The sequence below is a fragment of the Uloborus diversus genome, chromosome 7, assembly GCF_026930045.1.
Source record: "Uloborus diversus isolate 005 chromosome 7, Udiv.v.3.1, whole genome shotgun sequence".
Lineage (NCBI taxonomy): Eukaryota > Metazoa > Arthropoda > Arachnida > Araneae > Uloboridae > Uloborus > Uloborus diversus.
Window position 1 is genome coordinate 19,629,124 of NC_072737.1, and position 22,844 is coordinate 19,651,967.

The following is a 22,844-nucleotide window of genomic DNA, read 5'->3' on the forward strand; positions in this document are numbered from 1 at the left end:
TATGACACCTTGTGATCCAGTGATTGGCACATGTTAATAGAACTGGAAAATCACTTTATTTTTCACTTTTGGATTACATACAAATTTCAGCACCATAATAAACATAATTAATTTTAATTTAAGTAGGTAATTAAACACAAATTAATGTTAAATCACACATCTTGACGTTAAAAACCTTTTTTAGAGAAATAAAAATTTGGAATGTTACATGGAAAAAAATATCGAGATTATTGCTGTTTCATCTGTCGGCATGCAGTTTTGATTTTACGAATTATAGCTATTTTCACATAAAAAAGAACATTAACCCGATGTTTCAATGGAACCACAAAAAAAAAAAAAAAGGAACAGTTCTCTACAGTCGCAATATCTGACTGTGATGGCCAAACATTTTTTTTTTGTTTGTTTGTTTTAAAAATTTAACTGTAGATGCTGGATGATTTAAATTAATAGTAGAAACCATATAATATTGTTGCTGCAAAAGTATCGAAAATCAAATTAGTGACACATTGCACAACAAATTAGAGACTATAAGCTCATGTGCCAATTACTCAATTACTGGGGACTAGCGAAACTGAAGCACCACTAAATTGCATCCATCATTTCTTCAAAAACCCAAAAAGAGACAAAAATTAACTTTTACCCACTTAAAGTAACATCTTTCAACTGAACAAAACTTTTGACATTCAAAATAATATATTTTAAGTCAGATTTTATTGGATTGATGTGCATGCTTCCCTTAAGTCAAAGAAGAAGCTTTTGCAACAAAAATGGCTGATTTGACACAAGCCACTATTCTTTCTTTTTCCTATGAATTACTACCATTTAGTAACATGAATTGAAGTTATTATCTTTAAGGTAAATGTAGATTCAGTTGGTATATAGCCTTCTACTTTTAAAAGATTGGATATGAATCTTATTTTAGGACATTTTTGTTGGAAGTGCCAATCACTGGTGACCTGCCAATTACTGGGGGTGTTACACTATATTTAAATTTTCAAAAGAAGTATCCTTTTTTTTTTTTTTGAAACACTAAATTTATCTCGACTATTTCACATTCCTCTCTCTCTCTCTCTCTATATATATATATATATATATATATATATATTTGTTTTTTTTTTTTTTTTTGAAAAGACATACAGATAACAGCGCGTATTTTACAGCGCCGGCATTTTTTTTTTTTTTGCATTGACACTACGCTGGCAGAAAAAGTCCTTTTACAGAAATAGATCTTCGTAACTTAATGTTTGTTGGATTCATGAAAAATTTTCGATCTTGTTTTAAAGCCTGGCAGTAAACAATTTTTAAAAACCCCATTTTTCGTACACCCAAAAGAAGGAAGTAGCCGTAAAAGTTTTGATTTCCGAATTTTGACGAATTTACTTGCTTTACGGGGTATGGAAGGACAATTTGAACAGTTTCAGAAAAAGCCTGTGCTTGTGCATCCGTTGCAAGTATCTGTCTAAACAATTTTTGTCTGACGCTCTTACACAATATAGTTTTTCAGCTAAGACATGAGGTTTTTCTTGCATTGACTCTGAATAAGCAGAAAAACAACTTTTACAGAAACATTTTCGCCTTCATCCGAAGGGAGAAAGATTTTACTATTCGACTCGTGAGAATTTTGTCGATCGAAGTCATACATATTTACACATTTTGTGGGATTGATAAAGATACTTGGAGTTTTTTTTTTTTTTTTTTTTTTTTTTTTTTTACGTTTGCTTGAGTTTGTCTGCGTTTTCTGTAAATGGGTAAGTAGTTTTTTTTTTATGGTGCTAACACTATATCATTTTATCTGCCTATGGCTTTGGCTAAAAGGGGGGAAGATGTGGAATAAAAAATAAACATCATTTTACAGAGCGGACATCATGCTTTTCTAGCATTGACACTACGCTAGCGGAAAAACAACTTTTACAGAAATAAATCCACAATAATAAATTAGAAGAGTTTTTGCTGGATTCATGAAAATTTTGTCGATCAAACTCGCAGAAACCCGAGTTCAAAAAACAAAGGAACATCAACTGTGGTTACGTAAGGGCAATAAGTAATTCGTTGATTGCTTTAAAAGATAAGCGTTTTTCCTATTTTTATTTTTATTTTTTCTCCGTGACGAAATAACGTTTTTGTCAACCACGTTTTTGAACTAACTACAAAACGAAATTTCTTTGAACTATGCTTTGATTCAATCTTTAAACTGATGAAAACTTTTAAGATCAATAAGGAACTATTAATTTGAAAAAAAAAGAGAAAAGAAACACATTTCAGGCATTGAGTTAAAATAATTAATATTTCTTTGTTTTGACGGAATGACAAGAATTTTAAGTTTCCATTTATTGCAATAAAAGTGACCATATTTTTAATGAAATATTTTTTTATTTTTTTTTGTTCATATCATGTTACTGAATAAAGTATAATGAGCGAAATAGTTTATAAAATTAGTCCAATGAAATGATTGCCCTTCTGCGAAATTGGAAACTTAAATAAAATACGTGTTTTTTTTTTTGGTAGGAATATCTGCGCTGCTTTCATCTGATTGATATTTAACTGGGATGTGCATTTTAATGAAAATATTTTTTCTTCGGGAACGGGGAGGGGGGGGGGAGATGGGTGATTTGCAATTGTTGTAAGTATGACACACATTTCAATTATATTCTTTTTTCTTTAGAGGACGCACGGTTATCATTTTATCCTACTTTTACTAGGTATTTCAATCAAATTCTTTATATTTTTGGTTAGGGGAATTTTTATTTGATTATGCTTGATTTATTGTCGCTTTGCCCAATGCCAGATGTTTGTCAAAATCTATTGTCTTATTGTCTTTACGATTGGTAGATAGAAAGCCACGTAATCCTTCGTTGCGTGAACTTCATTCAATCAAATTAAATACTATCGTCTGCTTTTTCCTTTTTTTTTTTTTTTTTTTTTTTTTTTTTTTTTTTGCGCGTATTTATAGTGTTTACTCATCATTAAGAATTTTAGACTATAAATCTCAACTTAGCGGTAATTTTTATTCATTGCCTTTTTATTGGTAATTTCTTTAAAAATTGGGTAGTTGATAGTTATTACTGTCATTATTTAACTTTTTAACGTTTAGCTACGGTGAAATTTGCATGATTTTAAATTGCATTCAAATTATTCTTTTTTCTTTGGAAGAGGGATTTTGTCGTACATTTGTCAGAATTACATCAGGATTTTTATATATATATATATATATTACTTCATGGAATACACTTGGAGCTTATGTAAAATTATACATGGACATTTTATTTAACAAAATATAATCTTTTTTTTTATAATTGCGGAATGTGGAAAGGAACATTTACACACCGCTTCAAGAGTCCCCCCCCCCCCCCAACATTATAGCATGAGCCTCTTCTCAATGGCATGAGCCCAACTGTGATGTCGCACCGTGGCTCAAAATGTCCGCCACCCCGACTCTCCTTTCCAAGGCACAAAAAAGGAAGTAGCCGCAAGTGTGTGGGTGTTGTAAAGCAAAACCGATAAATGAGCTTTCTTCCGAACAACATGCAATCACTCCCAGAAATTCAGCCCTCGCCTAGGCAAGCGCAGGTGATTTAGGAATTCCTTTTCGCGGATTCTAATGACATAGAATTTCCATGAAAGTCGAAGCACATTTCCTTCGACACGACGAACGAATTCCACGCAACCTGTAATTTGGAAGATGCAACTTTTAATCAATCAGAGAATTGGTTAGCCTTGATTTGCGCGCTTTATACATGTGAGGCACTTTCATTAAAAGTGCACTTTTTCTTTTTATACCTTATTAATGATTGAGCTAACTTACTCAGTTTCTTCAGGGAGAGAAAATAAATATGTTTTATATACGCACAGGCCCTTCGAGCGGCCTTGTCAGCCTAGTCAGAAACTAGGGGGGCCGAGCCTTGAGGGGACCCGCAACCGCGAGGACGCAAAAAAAAGGGAAAAGAAAGAAAGAAAGAGAAAAAAAGAAAGGGAGGAATAAAGAAAAAGGGAGGGGGGGGGAACTCCGAATAAGAAAAACGTAAAGATTAAGTAAAATGAACTCTTTTGGTATTTACTGTTATGGCACTTTAAATACAGTTAATTGTTTTTTAGTTTTTGAGTTTTAATTTTTTTTCTCTCCCTCCTCCTTTTTTCATTTTCCCCTTTTCTTTCTTTTCTTTTTTTAACCCCTTTTTATCTTCTTTTCACCTTTTTTTCTTCTTTCCCCTCTTTTTTTTTTTCTTCTTCTTTTTCCTTTTTTTGGGGGGCGGGAGGTCCCGGCGACATAACTGACACGGTTTGATAAGGATAACGGCCCTGTATACGTATTTTAAAAAGTAACTTATTCTCGTAAAATTTGAAATGAACACCCAACATCCATTTGAATTTTGACGTCTTGAATTCGAATTATGTTTTTCACAATCACGAATTGCGATAGGACCCTACTCGTCGAGTTTATTCTTTCTACATATGGAATTCAATGGAATTAGCCAAGAAATTTGCATCCACGATATTATGACTGGTGATTTTTTAGAATAGGTAATACGAGGTATATCCATAAAAAAAGGAAATGGTGATTAGGATGCAGTAATGAAGATAAAGCTGTATACGTGTTTTAAAAAGTACCTTATTCTCGTAAAATTTGAAATGAACACCCAACATCGATTTGAATTTTGACGTCTTGAATTCAAATTATATTTTTCGCAATCACGAATTGCGATAGGACCCTACTCGTCGAGTTTATTCTTTCTACATATGGAATTCAATGGAATTAGCCAAGAAATTTGCATCCGCGATATTATGACTGGTGATTTTTTAGAATAGGTAATACGAGGTATATCCATAAAAAAAGGAAATGGTAATTAGGATGCAGTAATGAAGATAAAGAGTTTATGGCTGATATCCGCCAGTACATTTGTCACCACTAAAATTAATTGCAGCGTATAAAGTTACGTATTTTGATTTCTTATCAATCTTAAATGATTGGAATGACTAATTTGGAAATTGTACTTAGATGAAGTTTACTTTTTAAGGTTGTTGTTTTTCCTGAAAAAACAGAATTTTACATTTCCCCCTCCCCTTTTTTTGAAGTAAAATCTGCTTAAGTTAAGGTTTGATGAACGCAAACGATTTGTAATCATAGCGAAATTCTGTCCTCTTAATAAATATTAAAACAACGAGTTACCTTATTCTCGTCGTCATGGCAATCTGAAAAATCAGAGCAACATCAACTTTGCATATATAAGTTACTTCGGATAATAAGCAATTCGTGATTGCTCAAAAAGAAGAAGAAAGACCCTGTGCTGCACTCCCCCGACCAGGCTAGGAAATAAGTTTTTACATTACTTATTTTACAAAAAGAAAAAGAAAGAAAGAAAACTGGCAATATTTTATAAAGCTAAATGTATCATTCAATAATTCTAAAGTTACTGCTTGAAGTCGTTGAAAGTGCTCTTCTTACAATATATTCATCTATGTAATGTTATAAATAATCTTTAGAAATTATAGTTAACGAAGAGAGAGAGAGAGAGCGAGAGAGAGCGAGAGCGAGAGAGAGAGAGAGAGAGTTACTGACAAAAGCAAGTTAAGTAAAATATACAAAAAAGAATCTGATATTCGTGAAATTTGAAGTACTATCAAGATCAATAGCTTTGTCAGTTAGGTTTAACATAGGATTTCGCTATATTATTAACACTTTTAACTCCTGCTCCAATTAACTTAGAAACTGGCAACGAATTTGATGTTGTTCGGAAAGAAAAGAAAGATTCTCCTTCGAATGATGTATAACGTTAACATATGCAAGAAATCCCCCTCCTCTTTTGTTTTTAAATCAATTTACTGGAAAAATGCTTTTTTTTATTTTAAATTTTAAAGCTAAATGGAACTTTAAAAAAAAACCTCATTGACGTGCGCAATCTAAGAGTTGAAAGTAATTTTGTATTGAATTGGTTTACCCCCCGTTTCGCCGACATTTAAAATTTTCTCCCCCTCGAACTGTATCAAAAGGTAAGTTTGAAACTGAAAAACAGAGGGGGGGGGGGAGAAAATCTCGTATCGGCGAAAAGTAGGGGACACTGAAAAATTTAAGAACTGTTAGTGATATAAGACAGAGCTTCCAACCTGTGGGGGCACGATTCCGCAGGGAGGCATAGAACACTTTTAATGGCATGCAGTTGTTACAAACTTATAATTTTCAAAACACTCATTTAAAAAAAAATAAAAAAAAACGGTGTCAGAAAATATGAATTAGCAAAATATGTCATCGTATTCGAGTTTGAGCATCCATACTAAGAGTATCGAGAAAGGACAATACTATTAGTGAAAAGTTTAAATGCGGTGTATTGCAGTCAGATCTATACGATTATTCGGGGGAGTGGTGAATAACTAGTTCATTATATTAAGAACTAGCTGCATTGCCCGTCTTCGCCCGGTCTACCTTGAAAATAAAAATTGTGTCAAGTGACGTATATTCAGCAATCAGGCTGAACTAAAAAAAAAGCATCATGCGAAGTTTCCCTTAAAAACAATGGCGACAGATATTAAAATACTTTTAAGAAATTCAATCGAGAAAGATGGATTCAAAATGCGTAACCATGGAAACACAAAATAAAATAAGTTTAAGGAATTAAAATGCGAAAGAAAACGGTTAACAATATGAACGGATATGAGATTTTTTGAAATTGACTTAAAAAGGCTTGTAACTTTTTTTCCTTTCGAGATAAAAGCTTTTTTCTTCGACCAAAAGTCGAGTTAGATCTGGAGTAAAAAAGATCGCTTTTTCCAATGGCGTCAAAAAGAAAGTTGTGAGACAATTCCTTCACTTTTGTTGATTTATTTAATGAAGAAAGTAGTGCCTAAATTTCAGCTAAGCCTAAAAAAATTCGAGCTAAAAACGCAAATAACTCCCGCCGTAATAAAGTTCGAACGTTGAAACAAATTGCGTAGAACGCGGAAAGTTCTACCCTTTCTAACGATATGTAATATTAATATGTGCAAGTAATTTTTCACCCCCATATTTGAGAATTTATGTGAAAATTGGACGTAAATTGGAATAAAAAAAGAACTATTCATCGAATTTTATTCGAACTGGTCTGCAAACCTTTTCAGGACTTAAAGGAACAAACTGTGAAAATTTCAGCGCAATCGGCCGGGTAGTTCTCGAGTTTTGCGAGTTCAAACACACAGACGCTTTTTGGGGACTTCATTTTATACTATGTAGATATTTTTCAAGCATTTTCTGGACCTATTGTTTAACTTAAAAACTTCAGATCTAGTTTGAGCACTCGAGAGCTGTTTACATACATTTAGATCCGTAATAGTACTCTTTTCCTTCGTAAAAGAAAGGTTTCAATATTAAGATGTCATTTCTTGTGACCAGTTTTCGTACTCAACGTAATAAGCAAGGAAAGTGATTATTATGTATTTTGAAATTGTGAGTAACATTTAAAGATAAATAGTTCTTTTTGCCGTGTGTGCCAGCTAGGCTGGCAATTCACAGCACCACAACACATTCACACGAAGAAAGGACAAAGACAAGGGAGAGAGAAAGTACATCCATGCGCTAACCGGGATTCGAGCCCAGAACCTCACCACCCTCACTCAGACTTCTCTGACCATAGACTAGGCGGTCGGCAAGATAAATAGTTATAAGATGATTTTGACAAAGATGTTTAATAATATTTGCGCATAAAAAAAGGGAGTTCGCGGGTTTTCCTTCGAAAACATGGTCTCAAAAATACAACTTTTGATGACCTTTTGTGATATTAGAGGAGAGAAGGTTCGGAGTAGCTTTTCCGGGAATTTTGGTTATGGAAGCTTTAAAAACGCGATTGTGGCCCATCTTTGGAAACGTTAAAGGAGATGATAAGGTTCAGGAACCCTACCCTAGTCATTTTTCGATTTTTTACCTCCAAAAGCTCAATTTTAGACGATCTTTAATACTGTTAGAGGAAGACGGTTCAATTCCAACAGTTTTTCGGATTTGGGAGGATGAGGAGGGAGACGGTGGCTTTCCCCGAAAACTTTTTGGGATGTAAGTTTGATTCCAACGCAGTTGTAAGCTACACTATATAACAAAAAATATTAGGGCACTTTTAAAAATTCACATTTTGTACGGGTTTCTTGAGAAATAAGAGATCAATCGCTCTGTAATTTTTTTCACATAAAAAGTATAGTCCAACTGTCGTTTCCCAATAAAAATTGAATTTACTATTCATTTAGGAGACTAGCAATGAATTGAGATCAATGATTTGAACAAAAAGAAGCTTTTGATCAACTTCATTATTGTAAATAGCTGGGAATATGTCATAAATTACAGAAATAATTTAACGAACGTTAGGTAAGTATTATGATTGATCGTATATTTACAAAAATTAGTTTTTGCACACTTTTTTTAAATTACAATATTGCTACCAAACAGGGTTTTAAAGATTATTTACGTAATTTTTTTTGCTGCAAATGTTTTGTATTTGCTTCAAACTGTGTAGTGACCGTGTGCAAAAATTAAAGATTTTGTTATGAAATTGTGAATTCACACGATACAAAACTAATCATTCTGATACAAAACTGTGTTTTAACTGATACAAAACTCTTCGTTCTGATACAAAATCGGCATTTTTGCTGATACAAAGCTGATACAGAAATGATTTTTTGATTTTCCACCCCGTATTGGTTGTTTTATTTTTTTTTCTTTTTAACAGTAATTTTACTGAATTACCAAGAGTTAAAGTTATTCTAAATGTGAGCAAATGTTTTCTCAGATAATTTTAATTCAATTATAATATCAGTAAATCAAAATTCAGTAATGCTCAAGTTTTGTTGGTTCAGAAAACGATGCGTGATGGCGTAAATGTCGCAATTGCCAAAGATACCAATGAAATGAAGACCTTTAATTGGCCCTCAAGTTGGACATGAAATAGTAATATGTACCACCAATCACTTTTCACGAGCTCTTGTTAGGATCAGGAGCGCCCAAATGAACTGTTTGTAAGGGAGGAACAGAATTAGGAGTTTTTTGTATTATTCTGAAATACATGCCAAACTGACAATGGGTTCGGTATCTCATTTTAGATGCAATTTCAAAAACCATTTTTTAAAACGCAATTTCAGGCTATATTTCGTAGCAACACTAGGGAAAGGGTTTGGTTTAGCTCACGCTCCTATGGAAATTTTTGAGGTCTTAAAAACGCATTTGTCACTGTCCCCGGAAAATTTTCTTATTTAAGTTTTAAAAACGCAGTTTTGGGACATATGTTGACATGTTAGGAGAAGAGGTGGGGAAGCTCTAACTCAGAAATTATTTGAAGTAATAAGGCCTATGCTTGATGATGCTGGGGGAGAAGAGAAGGTTCGGGGGGTTCTCAAACTTATGACGATAAGACTTTAAAAACGGCATTACAACTTTTCTTTGGGTGAGTTTACAAGAAAGATATAAATTTAGGAGTTTTCCCTTCGTAAAACACATTCTAAAGTTCTCTTCGGCAACGTTAGACAAGGGAAAGAGGTACTCTAGGGAAAATTGTTCGCAATCGAAGTCCAAGAAATATGATTTCGATCGGCACGATGGCATAAGGGGCGGTAGCTGTCCTCCCGTAAATTTTCGAAATCAAAATTCTGAAAATGCAATTTTAATTTAACTTTAGTGATATTAAGGAGGATGGAAGGGATCAGGGACTCTGAATCGAAAGCTTTCCAAAATTGAGGGCCCAAAAACGCAATTTTGGACTCTCTTTGGTCTTGTCAAAGGGGTTTAAACCTTGTTTTGGATCAGCGGTGTTTATATCGCATAGGGCAATTCCGAAGTCAAAAAGTAAGGAGGTGTATGAGATTAAAGGCTTCGTTTTTTCCCCCATCACATGTGTCTTAAATATGCTTCTCCCCCAGAAAGTTTAAAGATTTGTAGTTTTAAAAATGCATTTTTGACTATCTTTGGTAATGTTTGGGGAAGAAGAGGTTTGAGGGTGCTCCCCCGCCTATTTGTCGAAATTGCAATTGTAAAAAAAAACCGCAGTTGTTATATCCTCTAATCATGTTACTAGTAGGACGGTTCAGGAGCTCACCAATGAAATTTTTTTTCAATTGCAGCTCTAAAAACGCAGTTTTAGAAGATTTTTGGCGATGGGAAAGAGAGATTAAAAGGCCCAATCCCAGAAATTTTCTTAAATTGTAGTTTTAAAAATGCATTTCGGAGAGTTTTTGGTAATGCAAGGGGGAGAGGCGTTTCCCCTGGTCCTTTTATGAAATTGAGTCTTTTAAAATACAATTTTCAATTATCACCTGTTATGCCATGAAGAGGGGGAGGGGGGCGGTCGGGAAAAAATGCAGTTTTAGACGCTCTTTAGAAATCTTAGGGAAAAGAGAGATTTGGGGCTAATCCCCGGAATTTTTTTTTAAATTGCAATCTTTAAAACAAGATTGTAGACCATCTTTGGTAACATTAAGCGTACTCGCAATCTTTCCCAATTGAAGCTCCGGAAAAGGAATTTTGGTTGACTTTCAATGATGTAAGGGGGAGGAGTTTTCGGAAGCTCTCCTCCTGAAACTTTTCGAAATTCAACCCCTGAAAACTGAATTTAAGACTATCTCTAATGCTGTTGGAAAGAAGGAGGGGGGGGGGGCAAAGAGACATCCCCCTTTAAAACTCTTGAAGTTAGCACAAGTTTTAGAAGATCTTCGGTAATGTTAATGAGAAGAGGAGTTTGGCGGCCACGGAGGCGCTCCTGCGTTAAATTTTGTTGGAATTGAAGCTCTGAAAGCGAAAGTTTAGACAATCTTTGGTGATATTAAGGGGGGGGGGCGGGTTCGGGGACAACTTGAATTTTTCAAAGTCCGAAAACCGACATTTTTGGTTATTTTTTTTCTAGCATGCAAAACTTTGAAAATTTTGGGAGGGGGGTGCCCCCTTCTTGCTGGTTACGGCCTTACGCTGAGGGTCGACCTCATATTAAAAAGAACCTCACCGGTCAGAACAAAAACTTAAATTCAAATACTTTTTTTTTTTTTGCTGAGAAACCCGGAAAAAAAAGAAATGATAATCACAACTGCTAAGTTTTGCAAATGCAAAACTTAGGGAGGGGGGCTGATCACCTGACACTCCCCCCCCCCTCGCTGACTACGGCCTTGTTTCCTTCTAATTGAGCAATTTTAGTCAGTTTAAAATTTCAAAACTTTTTTTTTCAAAAGAAAAAAAAAGCTTATTCAAAACACCTTTTTTGGTCCTTTAAAATCATTCCAGGGGTGGATACAGGAGGAGGGTATGAGGTTCATTCCCCCCCCCCCTCTATATAGTTGAAACAACTGTACATCCACATTGGGTTCAAGCAATTTATGAATAAAAAGTAAATAAATGCAGTAATATTTTCAATTCATTAAAAAATTTCAAAGTTAAACTTCTGAAATATTACTTTTTTTCATTGCTTATGAAATTAATTAGTAACGTGTTTGCCCTATTAGGTGCCTTCTATCTGGTCAATTTGGTGCTTTTTATTGACTCCCAAGCAGTTTCAGATTCATTTTTCGCATCCAAAACCGTAGGTTCGTTTGTTGGGAGGATGTTGGGGTGCGATGGGGAGGGAGGGGGGGGGGGGGTCATTCCTCAGCATGACCCAATCTAAAACGATATTCAGTACTGCAACTGAATTGTTTATGTGTAAAAGTTTCTAGGACAAGCCTTACATTGTAATTTCTGGAGAGAATTTATGAAATTAAGATTACAGTAAACTCCCGATTATCGGCAGTCGGATTATCGGCAGGTCTTTTAACATTTTTTTTTGCTAAGGTCATTAAATGTTCTTTAAACTTATGATTGTGCTATTGTTCACTTTTTGCTTTTACATATATTTTTATACTCAATGTTAGTAGATGCAATGTAGCATTGTTTCTAGCCATAATTTAAACGTATGTGTGAGTGTTACTTATATTTTTTAGCTATTGTATAGTTTTTTACCCATTATTTGGATTATCAGCGGATTTCGCTTTTCCGCGATTACCATGCCACGGGAGTTTACTGTATTGCAAAAACTGGAAAGGAGGGCGGGGGGGGGGATGGGGACAATTTCTGTATGAAAAAATAGGCAACGCATACAAACAAAGGAGTAGAAGACATTGCTCTACATGCATATATATATTTTTTTTGCCCTCCCAGAGAGTAATATTTATATTAAAATAAAAACTCAACATTGCCACAGATTTTCAGGCTGTAAAAGAGTTGGCGAAGAAAAAGACAGGGAAGTGTGATTGTCTTTTATTTTGGCTTTTTCAAAGCATACAAAAGACTGACGCTACAAGAACGTTGGCCTCTCCGTCGTATCACAATGTGTCCGAGAGGCTTCGAAATGTAGTACAAAAAGAGATGAAACAAGGGTGCGTAGTATGGAAGCTTCGAGTCCGGTCAAGAGAAAATGCATAGCACATGTATGGATATAAAATGCCAAGATAAAAGACGCAGTCAGCGTCATATACGGGAAGAGTTCGATAACTGAGATTCTAAGCAAAATTTTTCAATTGTCGCCAAATTGTTTGACGCCAAGGGTTAAGTACTTTTTTTTCGGTCTTGCCGATGCAGCCGAAAAGTAACGAATTTTGACTAAAATTTGGCGACAGCGGCAGAATCTCAATTATCGGAATATTCCCTAATACACTCACTAGGCGTTGTTATTTACAAGAACAAGTATTAGTTCCATTTGTGATCAATGATTGAATAATTAAATTCATATTGTAATATGGGGGCATTAAATTTGGTTAGAACATCAAAAATTAAAACTAAATTTGTTGGAACTTCCAAGGCCAATAAGCTTTGTATACAGGACTTCAAAGATCCATCAGTATTTTTTCCCATCCTTTTAAATCATTTAACCGTTAAATGACCAGGGTTGGCAAATATCCGTTTTTTTTTTTAAGCCCATGTACCCAGGGTTTTTTGGTTTTTTTTAAAATAAAATCCAACAAAACCCAACTAAAGCTGGGTTTTTTAAAAGAAATGTTGTTCTTTTTTGTCTATTTTTAGGGAAAATGTGGGGTAATTGTGGCATATTGCAGCGTAAGTATATGGAAAAAGCACAAAAATTGTCTTGGGGTAAAAAAAGCTGGAAAATTCAGCGTCTTCTAAAGAAAAGTATAAAAGACAACGAAACCCAAGAATGGTGAAGTTTTAGATTTTTTTTAGTTTCCGTGATTACCAACAGTTAAGGCAAAGTTACTTCTCAAGTGATAAAATCTATTGTTCGTTTTTAATTACTACTTATTATTATTTTCTTTCTGCATTTTACTTTATTGTATTTCATTTTGTTATTACAAGTATAAATCCCTTTTTACTGAATTCCAGCTTAATCAAGACATTTCTTTGAATTATATATTGCCTGTTTTTCTATTTCTGTGTACAGAGTAAGAAATATTAAAATTTTTCGTAAGATAATGAAAGTATTGTACATCCTATTCATTCTGTTTTCTGTCCGACCGTTTTTAAAACCTTTTAATTTCTAAAAAATATACCTTGTTTATTCGAGATTTGTGACGTGTTGGTTTGCAGAAAATAATTCACATGAAAGCCTTTTAGCTAGAGTAGTTTCCTCTGTACAATCTACAAATATTGAGAAAATCAGACGTGACAGGGCAGTCAAGATAATTTGAGTTAGTTATTGACCAGTTAAAGAAAAAAATTAAATATATTTATTTAAAATCTTTGAAGTATTTTTTTAATGGCGTTAAGAGTTAAGAAATACTATTAAAGTTCAAAATTCATTTTTTATGTCCATTGTCTGTGGTGAAGAACAAATAAAAAAGAACTTTGTATTGTGAAAGTATTTAAATTAATTAATTTTTTTTAAAAACTTCTCAGAAAATTTTAAAAAACCCAAAAGTGGGCTACCAAATGGGTTTTTTTAAATGGGTTTTTTCAAAAAAACCCATTGGGTCGAACCCAATTGTGTCCAATCTGGCCAACCCTGTAAATGACAGCACAAACTTATTTTCATTTGAAAATTTGTTGGACACGAAAATTAGACGATACAAAATCAAGACTGATAGAACATATTAAAAAAATCAGCAACCTAAGGGTTAAATAACAAAACATTTTATGTACTGAAATATTGACACACTAAGAAAACATTTAATAAACCCTTAATAAGGCAATGGGAAATAACTCATCAATTTGAATAAATGTTAGTACCTGTAATAAACAATTCGATCAACAGTCATAGGTTTAAACTGATATCAGTCATGAGAGGAACGTATAACAGCTTATATAAGAGAAGAATGTTCCCTCTTTCCCTCAAAATGGACTAAACATTAAGTAATACATTTCTGTAGCTAAAAGGCTAAAACAGAATTTCTTTTCTTTAACCAATCTTAATCCCAAAAATATCAATGTAGAACTAATAAACAAAAAATCAAGGGTTAATATAATTCGACTAAAGCAGTGGTGATCAACCTTTTTTAACACGCTTTTATTAGCTTCACCTGTATGTATGTATGTATGTATGTATGTATCTTGTAATGGAATCTTGCAGCTCAAATTTCGCCCACTTTCTGCGATCGGATTCTTTTGAAATTTGGCACGCGATCTCAGACCCGATGACAATGCAATATTCTATAATCAAATTAATTAATTAACCCTTTTAATTGTTAGTTTCCTCCAATTTTAATCAATATTTTGGCATAAATCCAACAATGTGAAAAAGGAAAAATTTTGAAAAATAGATCAAAAAATGCTCGCAAAAATTATTTTGAAATATCTACAAAAACCTTTAATTTTTCTGCATCAGACAAAATTTGTTCCAATGTTCCAAGGTAATTAGAACATGAAATATAATTGTTTTTAACTAATTTCATGCCAAAATTTAGGTGAGCCTTCAATTGGAAATTCATTGCTGATCAGACCATTGTTGAACAAAACTTTTATTCAAATGCATCTCAAATTATCAACGTAATATAAATATGATTTCCGCAAACATACATCGATGACTCACAGTAGCTTCCCATCAGGGTGCCCTTGTTCTAACTTTAAGATATTACCTCGCACTCGTTTTATAAATAATTTCGTCGCCTGATAATTCTTCAACATAAGACTAAAAAGCAGAAAAATAAAATAATAGTTTAAAAAACTAAAAATGCACGCTTTCGTAGCAAAAGGAACTAAAAAGTGAAAAATAATCTTTGGATGATAGTAGTTGACCAATCACTTAATTTTAATGTAATACAAAAAAGCGTGAGGGGCTTCTTATCAGTTGTCTTGAATTTCTTCCATTTGTTGTCCAAGCAAAAATGTAAATAGACAGCACCCCACGCTTTTTTGTATTACATTAAAATTAAGTGATTGGTCAACTACTATCATCCAAAGATTATTTTTCACTTTCTAGTTCCTTTTGCTACGAAAGCGTGTATTTTTAGTTTTTTAAACTATTATTTTATTTTCACTCCCGGGTTGCACCTCAGATTAAGATGAACCTTGCAGGACAACTTCTTGTAACTTATATTTTGTAGTATATGAATATAATTAAATTATATAAGATTGAAAACAATGAAAATGATCTAGGTTTGCTCAAAATCCTCACTAAAACTTTACCCGGTTCCTAAAATTTTGATACAAATGTTTCATAACAGCAAATGATAAATAAAAAACGGTTGACAAATTGTTTGTCTGAAATAAATGACTAGATATAAGTTTATTATAAATTGTATCAAATTAGTTTTATGACTAGTAGCAGCTTGATAAGCACTGAATGATCAAATGGTCACAGATAAGGCACAAGTATGAAAGGCAAAAAAAGATGCAAAAATTTATCACAATGCCTAAAATTGACTAGCAATTAATTCTTTGGTGGGAATCATAACATTCAAGTAATTGAAATAAATGTAATAAATATTAATGCAAATTAATCAGCATGTATATTGTTCATTAAAATGTTACTTGTTTGACTAGGAGAAGAGCTATTCAATGCATTTAAACATTACAATAAAGTAAAATACGTTTTTATAGCTCTGAAAGTGATTTCAGTGCAGATTAAAATTTAAAAATACATTTGTTTGTAACAGCAGTCAATCATTAATGATTTATGTTGAAATATTTTGATGTTTATGCTCAAACTTTAATTTAAAAAAAAGATTGCCAATATCTAGGGGTTGCTTGAGGTCCTGCAGCCTCTCCTAATGAAGTTCGGGTATAAAATAACCAATAAAACAAAAAACGATGTGGCAGATTTGATCTTCAAGTCTTTATGATGGCTACCTCTTGAAAGCATAGGCACCCATATGGGGGGGGGGGGGCAAGTGAGGGCTCTTAGAAATTAGAATTTTCTTTTTTTAGTACTTTTTTCTTTGCAAAAATGTAAACACAATTCTTCTCCGGACATTAATGAATAAGTTATTAAAAATGTCAAATTTCAAAAACTCTAATCTGAACTGAAATCGGTTTCTATGGGGAAAATATCCTTCTAAACCATGGGGAAAATGTCTGAGCCCCCCCCCCCTTAAATTTTGCATATGGACGGCCATGATTGAAAGTGCTTATGTTACACTTGCAGACTACTTTACACTTGTTTTGGTTCTTAAACTCTGCAACTGCAACATGTCTTAATGTTTTGTAATTGAAATGGCTTCTTATGAATGTTACCTAGGAAACTAAGCAGAAAGGGTGTCTTGTAAACGTGACTAGAGAAAGGGAAACATAGACAGCCTATGACATACGGACAATAATTCTGGCTATTTTGGAACTTCCTTAAAATGTTTTCAAGTAGGAATACTAGTAATATACAAAAAAAAAAGGTTTTTTTTCTCACACAGATATTGTGCAAAAAGAATTGACTGATACTACTTTAAATAAGATGCCCTCAAATTAAAATATATTATTTCATTTTGGGAGAATTAATTTACATGAGTATATCAATGAGAAAATATAGTAAATGGTCTTTGGGAGAAAAAGAAGAGTAGCCTACAATACAATAAATTAAATTGTTCAGTTAAAATTGTGCTTTTTTCCTCATCATATGATTCATCAATGCAAGATAATTTGATCAATTTTACAAAAAAATTTGAATATAAAACAAAGAAATACACTTTTAAAAATCACAATATTTACAATCAATTATACATGACAAACACATGAATTAAAATTCCATTTTTTTTATAAAAACTAAATCATTTGAAATAAAATATACAACAAAATATTAACATGAAATAGATTCTACGAAAGAATTAATAAAAAGTATGAGAATTGATCAAGTTCAGAGGAAACAGTGTAACAAAACTTTTTAAAAACCAAATTTTTACTATGGTTTTAAACTGCGCATTTTTGAATCAAATTTAAACAGCAAATTCACTTTTCATACACTTCAAAAATTGTTTCAAATGCGATCAGGATTTATATTACAGGATTTTAAATTAAAAAATTAAATCCTGGATGAAATATAAATTTCACATTTTCCCAGCGCCCACCTTTTTTCTAGTATTGCAGAAAAGTTTGCCAACTGTAAAGCAAAACTTATAGAATGAAAATGTTAAATTCCGTATTTCTTTTGCTCTCATTTCAGAGGAAAACCTCTTGTTGAGCAAACAGTTTTAAAAACGCTCAGAATATTTTCAAGCAGAAATCTTTTGTTAATATTTATTATTATGCCTTACTCTAAACTTTTGTTGAATATGGTACCCATGATTTCCCTAATGTATACATTTTATTCACATGAGTAAAATAGTGTAGTTATATATTTCCCATCCCTCTCTTACATGAAAATCGTCACACTTTAAAATATTTCTGCCAATTTTTATCTTACAACAAACAAGCATTTCGTGTTATATTTGGGTACTTTTCGGTCAAAGGTACACCACTAGATGCATTTTTAGTTTTTAGCGATTTCAACTTATTTATCACTATTGCAAACTAAAAGCTTCGTAGTTGGAGACATTCACAATTTCAATTTCTAGGGCATACTTGCAGATATCGCCAATCGCTTAAAGCTACTGTCGCCAAGGTAGATAGTAAACAAGTAGCCAAACCAAGTAACGTACCTTTAAAGGAAAAGCACCTATATTTGTTTTACAATTACACCACGTGTAAAATGAATTTAATTTGTTCCAACTTACATTTAACAGTGAACAGTTTTGATTTCATTAAAATTGGTTTCCAGATTTCCAAAAACTCTCGTGAAATGATCAAATTGGCAAGAGTTCGGCCATGGACTTCCGTAAAGCATGATGGTGCAGGTGCATGACACATCGATGAAAGAAGCATTAAAAAACGACAAGTGTTCAACACCCATACGGCACATGTGGCACATACTGAAAGATGTTTTTATTTAGTTCACCGTAGCAAACAAAAATGAGGCACAAGTATCTCCCGAAGGGGAAGCGATTAAAAGTTGTTACAGTCAGCGGGTTAAAATAATTGAACTCATTTTAGAGCTTCAGAGTCATGAAAAGTAAGGAGGAGGTCTCCTGATCAAACTTTCAAGCTCCTTTTGTTTTTTGAGTAGGCCCTGGAAAAAAAACAATAACAATCAAAATTTCAAAATCATTTGTTTTTAAGGTGAAAAAAAAAAAGAAAAAACTAGTTAAACGGCAGATACAATAATACATAAAAATTGTCTTTTCATATATTTAGACACTTTTAACTATTTGTATTTCATTTCAACTTAAGTCAATGTTTCATCTGAAGCCTCAAAAAAAAAAAAAGTTAATAATAAAGTACTTTTAGGAGCTATTTGATTCTACTGTATTAGATCAGGGTCTCAATAAGTGTCAAACAACACACACCTCACCCCCACTTGCTTTAAAAAAACTGACTGCAAAGCAGAGATTTGAGTTTGGCGCTGAAAAGAAAGGATTAAAATGGACAAATAATAAAGCGATTCTGTTAGTTAAGATTTGAGAAAGAATGAATGTATTGTACAGTTGGCAACGTTATTGCACATTTGGAGATTGTTCCGGACCTGTTGTTTGAAAGACACCAGCCAGAAGTTGATACCCTTTTATTGATGTTTGGACCCCCTAAATAATCTGTCATTCCTTAGAATGAATCACTTTTCTGTTTCTGGACATAGTAGACAGACGAAGAAAAGCACTTCACTTGTAAATATAAAGCACACATGAAATTAAAAAATAGGCCTGTAGTAAGGTAGATCAGCCAATGAATAAAGAGATTATAATTTAAAAAAAAAAAAAAAAATCAAACTTTTTCTCATATGAATTGGCAGCAGTAACTAAATTTGATATGTCCCCCCCCCCGCAAAAAAGGAAAAAAAAAAACTGATGTTCCTTCTCACTAGGTTGGTGTACTTTTCTTGATTTCAAACCAAACAAAAACGTGAGGCAGAACATTAAAAGTTCTCCCAATTAATCCAAACCTCCCAATTAATAAACACATGGAGTCGCCTGGCTCTGGGAGAAAACAGTATTTCCAAAAAGCAGGCTGTATCATGTTTAGTAAAGTTGGAAGCAGATATGAATTATTTAGAAGAAGAAAATAACCTAATTTAGCCAGGGACAATGGCCTTCTCTACTGTAGGGCCATTCCACAAAAAACTGTCATTTTGTCCTGCACATGACTCCTCATATATAATACTTTAAAATATTAATGAACCAATTTTTTTCTGCTTAACAAATTACAAACTCAAGTGTGATATCTTGAACAAGAGCTTTGGTCATTACCCTTTAAAATTATTACTTTCTAATGAAATATATGAACCGTTACGTACGAGGCAAAAGGTTGACTTTTTTGAGGAATGGCCTTATAGGGTCATAAGCATCTATCTCATCTTTGCTGGGAGGTGTTGATCCAACGCTTCTCCTTAAGCGTTGTTCGGGAAAGTCAAGACTCCAAGCGCCCCTTTCATTGATTGGCGCCACATACAAAGGCGTTAAAAACAAGTATAAAAAATTTTACGGTCTGGTGCCAAATGCTAGTATTTTTTTTAAAAATCAATGTTATGATTTTTTGAAAATTAAATTGCACTTAAATGTTCACTCATTGAAGCTTGAACGATCTTAACTTTAAAGAAAATGAAAGAAAAGAAGGGCTAATAAAAATGATTGGGCAATACAGAAGTGTAATCAGGGGTGGACTGGCCCATCGGCAAATGGGCCAATGTGCATTCCCGCCTAAGCACCCTTGCGCCCTCAAGCCAGAAAACCTTTTTTTTAAATTTTTTTTAGTTTTTAATTTTTTTTTTAAATTTTTTTGGTGCAACTTCCTTATTATTATTATTATTATTATTATTTTTTTTTTTTTTTTTTGAGCTCACAAACGTGTACAACTTCTCTTCACTTTTATTTTCCTTTAAACTCGTAAGCCTGTGTACCATCGTTTTTTTTTGCACCTATTTTTTTCTTATTGCACTTTTTTTTTTTTTTGCACTTCTTTTTGCGCTTTTTGGAGACCAAGGTTGGCGCCTTCTTGCGGGACCAGGTCCGCCCCTGAGTGTAATACCATTTGATTTCGAAATGCGAGATAAAGGGCCAATAAATGCATAACAGCTAAAAGGCTCAAATTTTGCTCATGTATGGTATGTACTGACATGTATGGTATTTCTTTCTGCATTCTAACTGTTATATTATTGCATACAGACAAAATTAAATATCAAATTTTATCTGAACTTCTTGATCTGTCTTTAATGAAGCAATCAGGAGCCCCAAAGCAAAAGAGAAATGGTCAATAAGAGTACATATTGCTGATTTGTCCATACCTGTCTGAGGGAAGACAAGTTCTGCAAGATTCTGTCTTGTCTCGGGGTGGGCCTTCCCGTCACTACTTCTGGACAAACGAGTGGGTTCTGCAGAGAGAGAGAAATTAATTAGCAACGCAATTAAAGACAAATCAAAACTAGTATGTTGTGGCCATCACGAAACTTTCTTCTATATTTTTCTTTTTTTCTGATCCCTCCCCGTGCTTGACGAGGAAGCAATATTTCCAACAAAAACAAAATTACACATGCAAAAACTTGACGACCATCCCAATGTCTGAATTATTGCAAAAGCAAAGCAAAGAGCGAAAACTGAAAGTTATTTTAAAAGCCTTGCTTGAACTAATTACAAATATTTTATTTGTTAACTAACATAAGATGGCAACAGTTAAAAATTTTAAATCATTGAGATAATATTTCCGATCATTTCCATACAATTAAAATCACGAGAAATACGCAGACGACAATCTATTACGATTTATCTTTCTTATTGTTGCATTAATAAAAATATTTTTATTCGCAAAAAAAAAAAAAAAATCAACACCTCTTGGAGCGATTGGCGTCAAAATTGAACCAAAGCCTGTTCACATATGGATTCACATATATTCCAAATTTCAACCAGAACGTAGCATTACTTCTTGAGATAGGGCACTCACAATGGAAAAAAAGAACGGGCGATTGCTCTACCCCCTTTTTAGCTGTTGACACCAAAATAAAATCAGCTCTTATACCCACTAAGGGCTACTTGCCGATAAATTTTTCTTTCATTCCGTTCATTATTTCTTGAGATACAGCAGTCACAATTGACGACAAAAAACGTTTTATAGCTCAACCCCCGTTTGAGTTATTGACACCAAAATTGAATCAGCACCTGTTCCTGTTAATGGCAACATATGGACCAAATTTTGTTTGATTCCGCCAGTTACTTCCTGAGGAATAGCAAGCAAGCGTAACTCAAAAAACGTCCCATTGCTCCACCCCCCTTGGAGGAATTCCCGCCAAAAACCAATGGGCACAAGTTCACATAGGGGCACATATGTGTACCAAATTTCGTTCGATTTCATGTGGCAGTTTTTGCTGTAGGGCAGCCACAAAAAACTGGTCACACACAGACGTGACACACACACACACACACACATACACACAGACAGACATTTTCCAAAAATAGTCGAAATGGACTCAGCACACCTCAAAACGTTCGAATCCGTCAAAATTCGAAAATTTGCACGAATCCAATACTTTCTTCTATATATTAGATATAGAAGAAAGTAAAAATGATCAAAAATGCTTCATCCTTAATAAACACGAGAAAATGAAAGCATAAGTTAACCAAGTTTTCCAGAAAGTGCTGAAAATATATATTTCAAGGCTACAATGGAACCCCCTCATCCATAGAAAAAAGTACAATAGAAAATGTAGCAAAAGTTTATGATTCCAGGCTTAGAAGGCTTAAAATGTACAGTCTTGAGCAAAGAAGAGACCGGGGGGACATGATTCAGCTGTTTAAATTTATTAAAACGAAAGATGTTACGGGGCTGAAGTTTAGCACTGAAAACAGGACAAGGGGTCATTGTTTTAAGCTATTTAAATCTCAGGCTAACATGGATATTAGGAAAAATTATTATTTTAGCAGGGTAGTGGAACCTTGGAACAGCTTACCGGAAGAGGTGGTAATGAGCAAAGGAGTAGACAGTTTTAAGAGGGCCGTTGATCTTCACTGGGGATTGTAAATTGACTAGGACCAGTCTAGCTGGGCCCAGAGCCTGTTGCTGGTCGTCACTTTTGTATTTGTATTGTATTTGTATAAAAGTAGCTATTTGCAGCATTGTTTGGAATATTTGCTTTATTTATGTTGGTTTTTTGTTTTACTTACAATCAAACATGTGTTTGTGCACAGGATATATAAACAAAAAGTGCTTTTTTGTTGTCTAGAACTTTAATGCGTAGTTATAAATTATTGTTTATGAATAATTGATAAATCAATAAAAAGTGCAGTAGATAGGGCACTGCACTTCATTTCTCTAATTCTAATTTTTTGTACAAAAAAGTCCTCCATAGATAATAATTTCAGTGTGGCTAAAAATTGGTTTTCTAGATAGTGGAATAATTAATTTACACATGTAGACATTTTTCATAATAAAACTAGAATACAGCAGATTAATTTAATTCATACATTGCATCTTGCAATGCAAAATGCAA

The 22,844-nt window shown here is 33.5% G+C and overlaps 1 protein-coding gene across 1 annotated transcript in view; it reads right to left on the reverse strand.

The window, feature by feature from the left end:
* Positions 1–18,244: 18,244 nt before the first annotated feature.
* Positions 18,245–22,844, reverse strand: part of LOC129226318 (coiled-coil domain-containing protein 66-like) — a 53,947-nt gene continuing 49,347 nt past the window's right edge. The window contains exons 14-15 of the mRNA XM_054860919.1: positions 20,649–20,735; positions 18,245–18,443 (exon numbers count right to left, since the gene is read on the reverse strand). Of these exons, the coding sequence (XP_054716894.1) occupies positions 18,378–18,443; positions 20,649–20,735 (153 nt within the window). The 3' untranslated portion in view covers positions 18,245–18,377. The remainder of the gene's footprint in view (positions 18,444–20,648; positions 20,736–22,844) is intronic.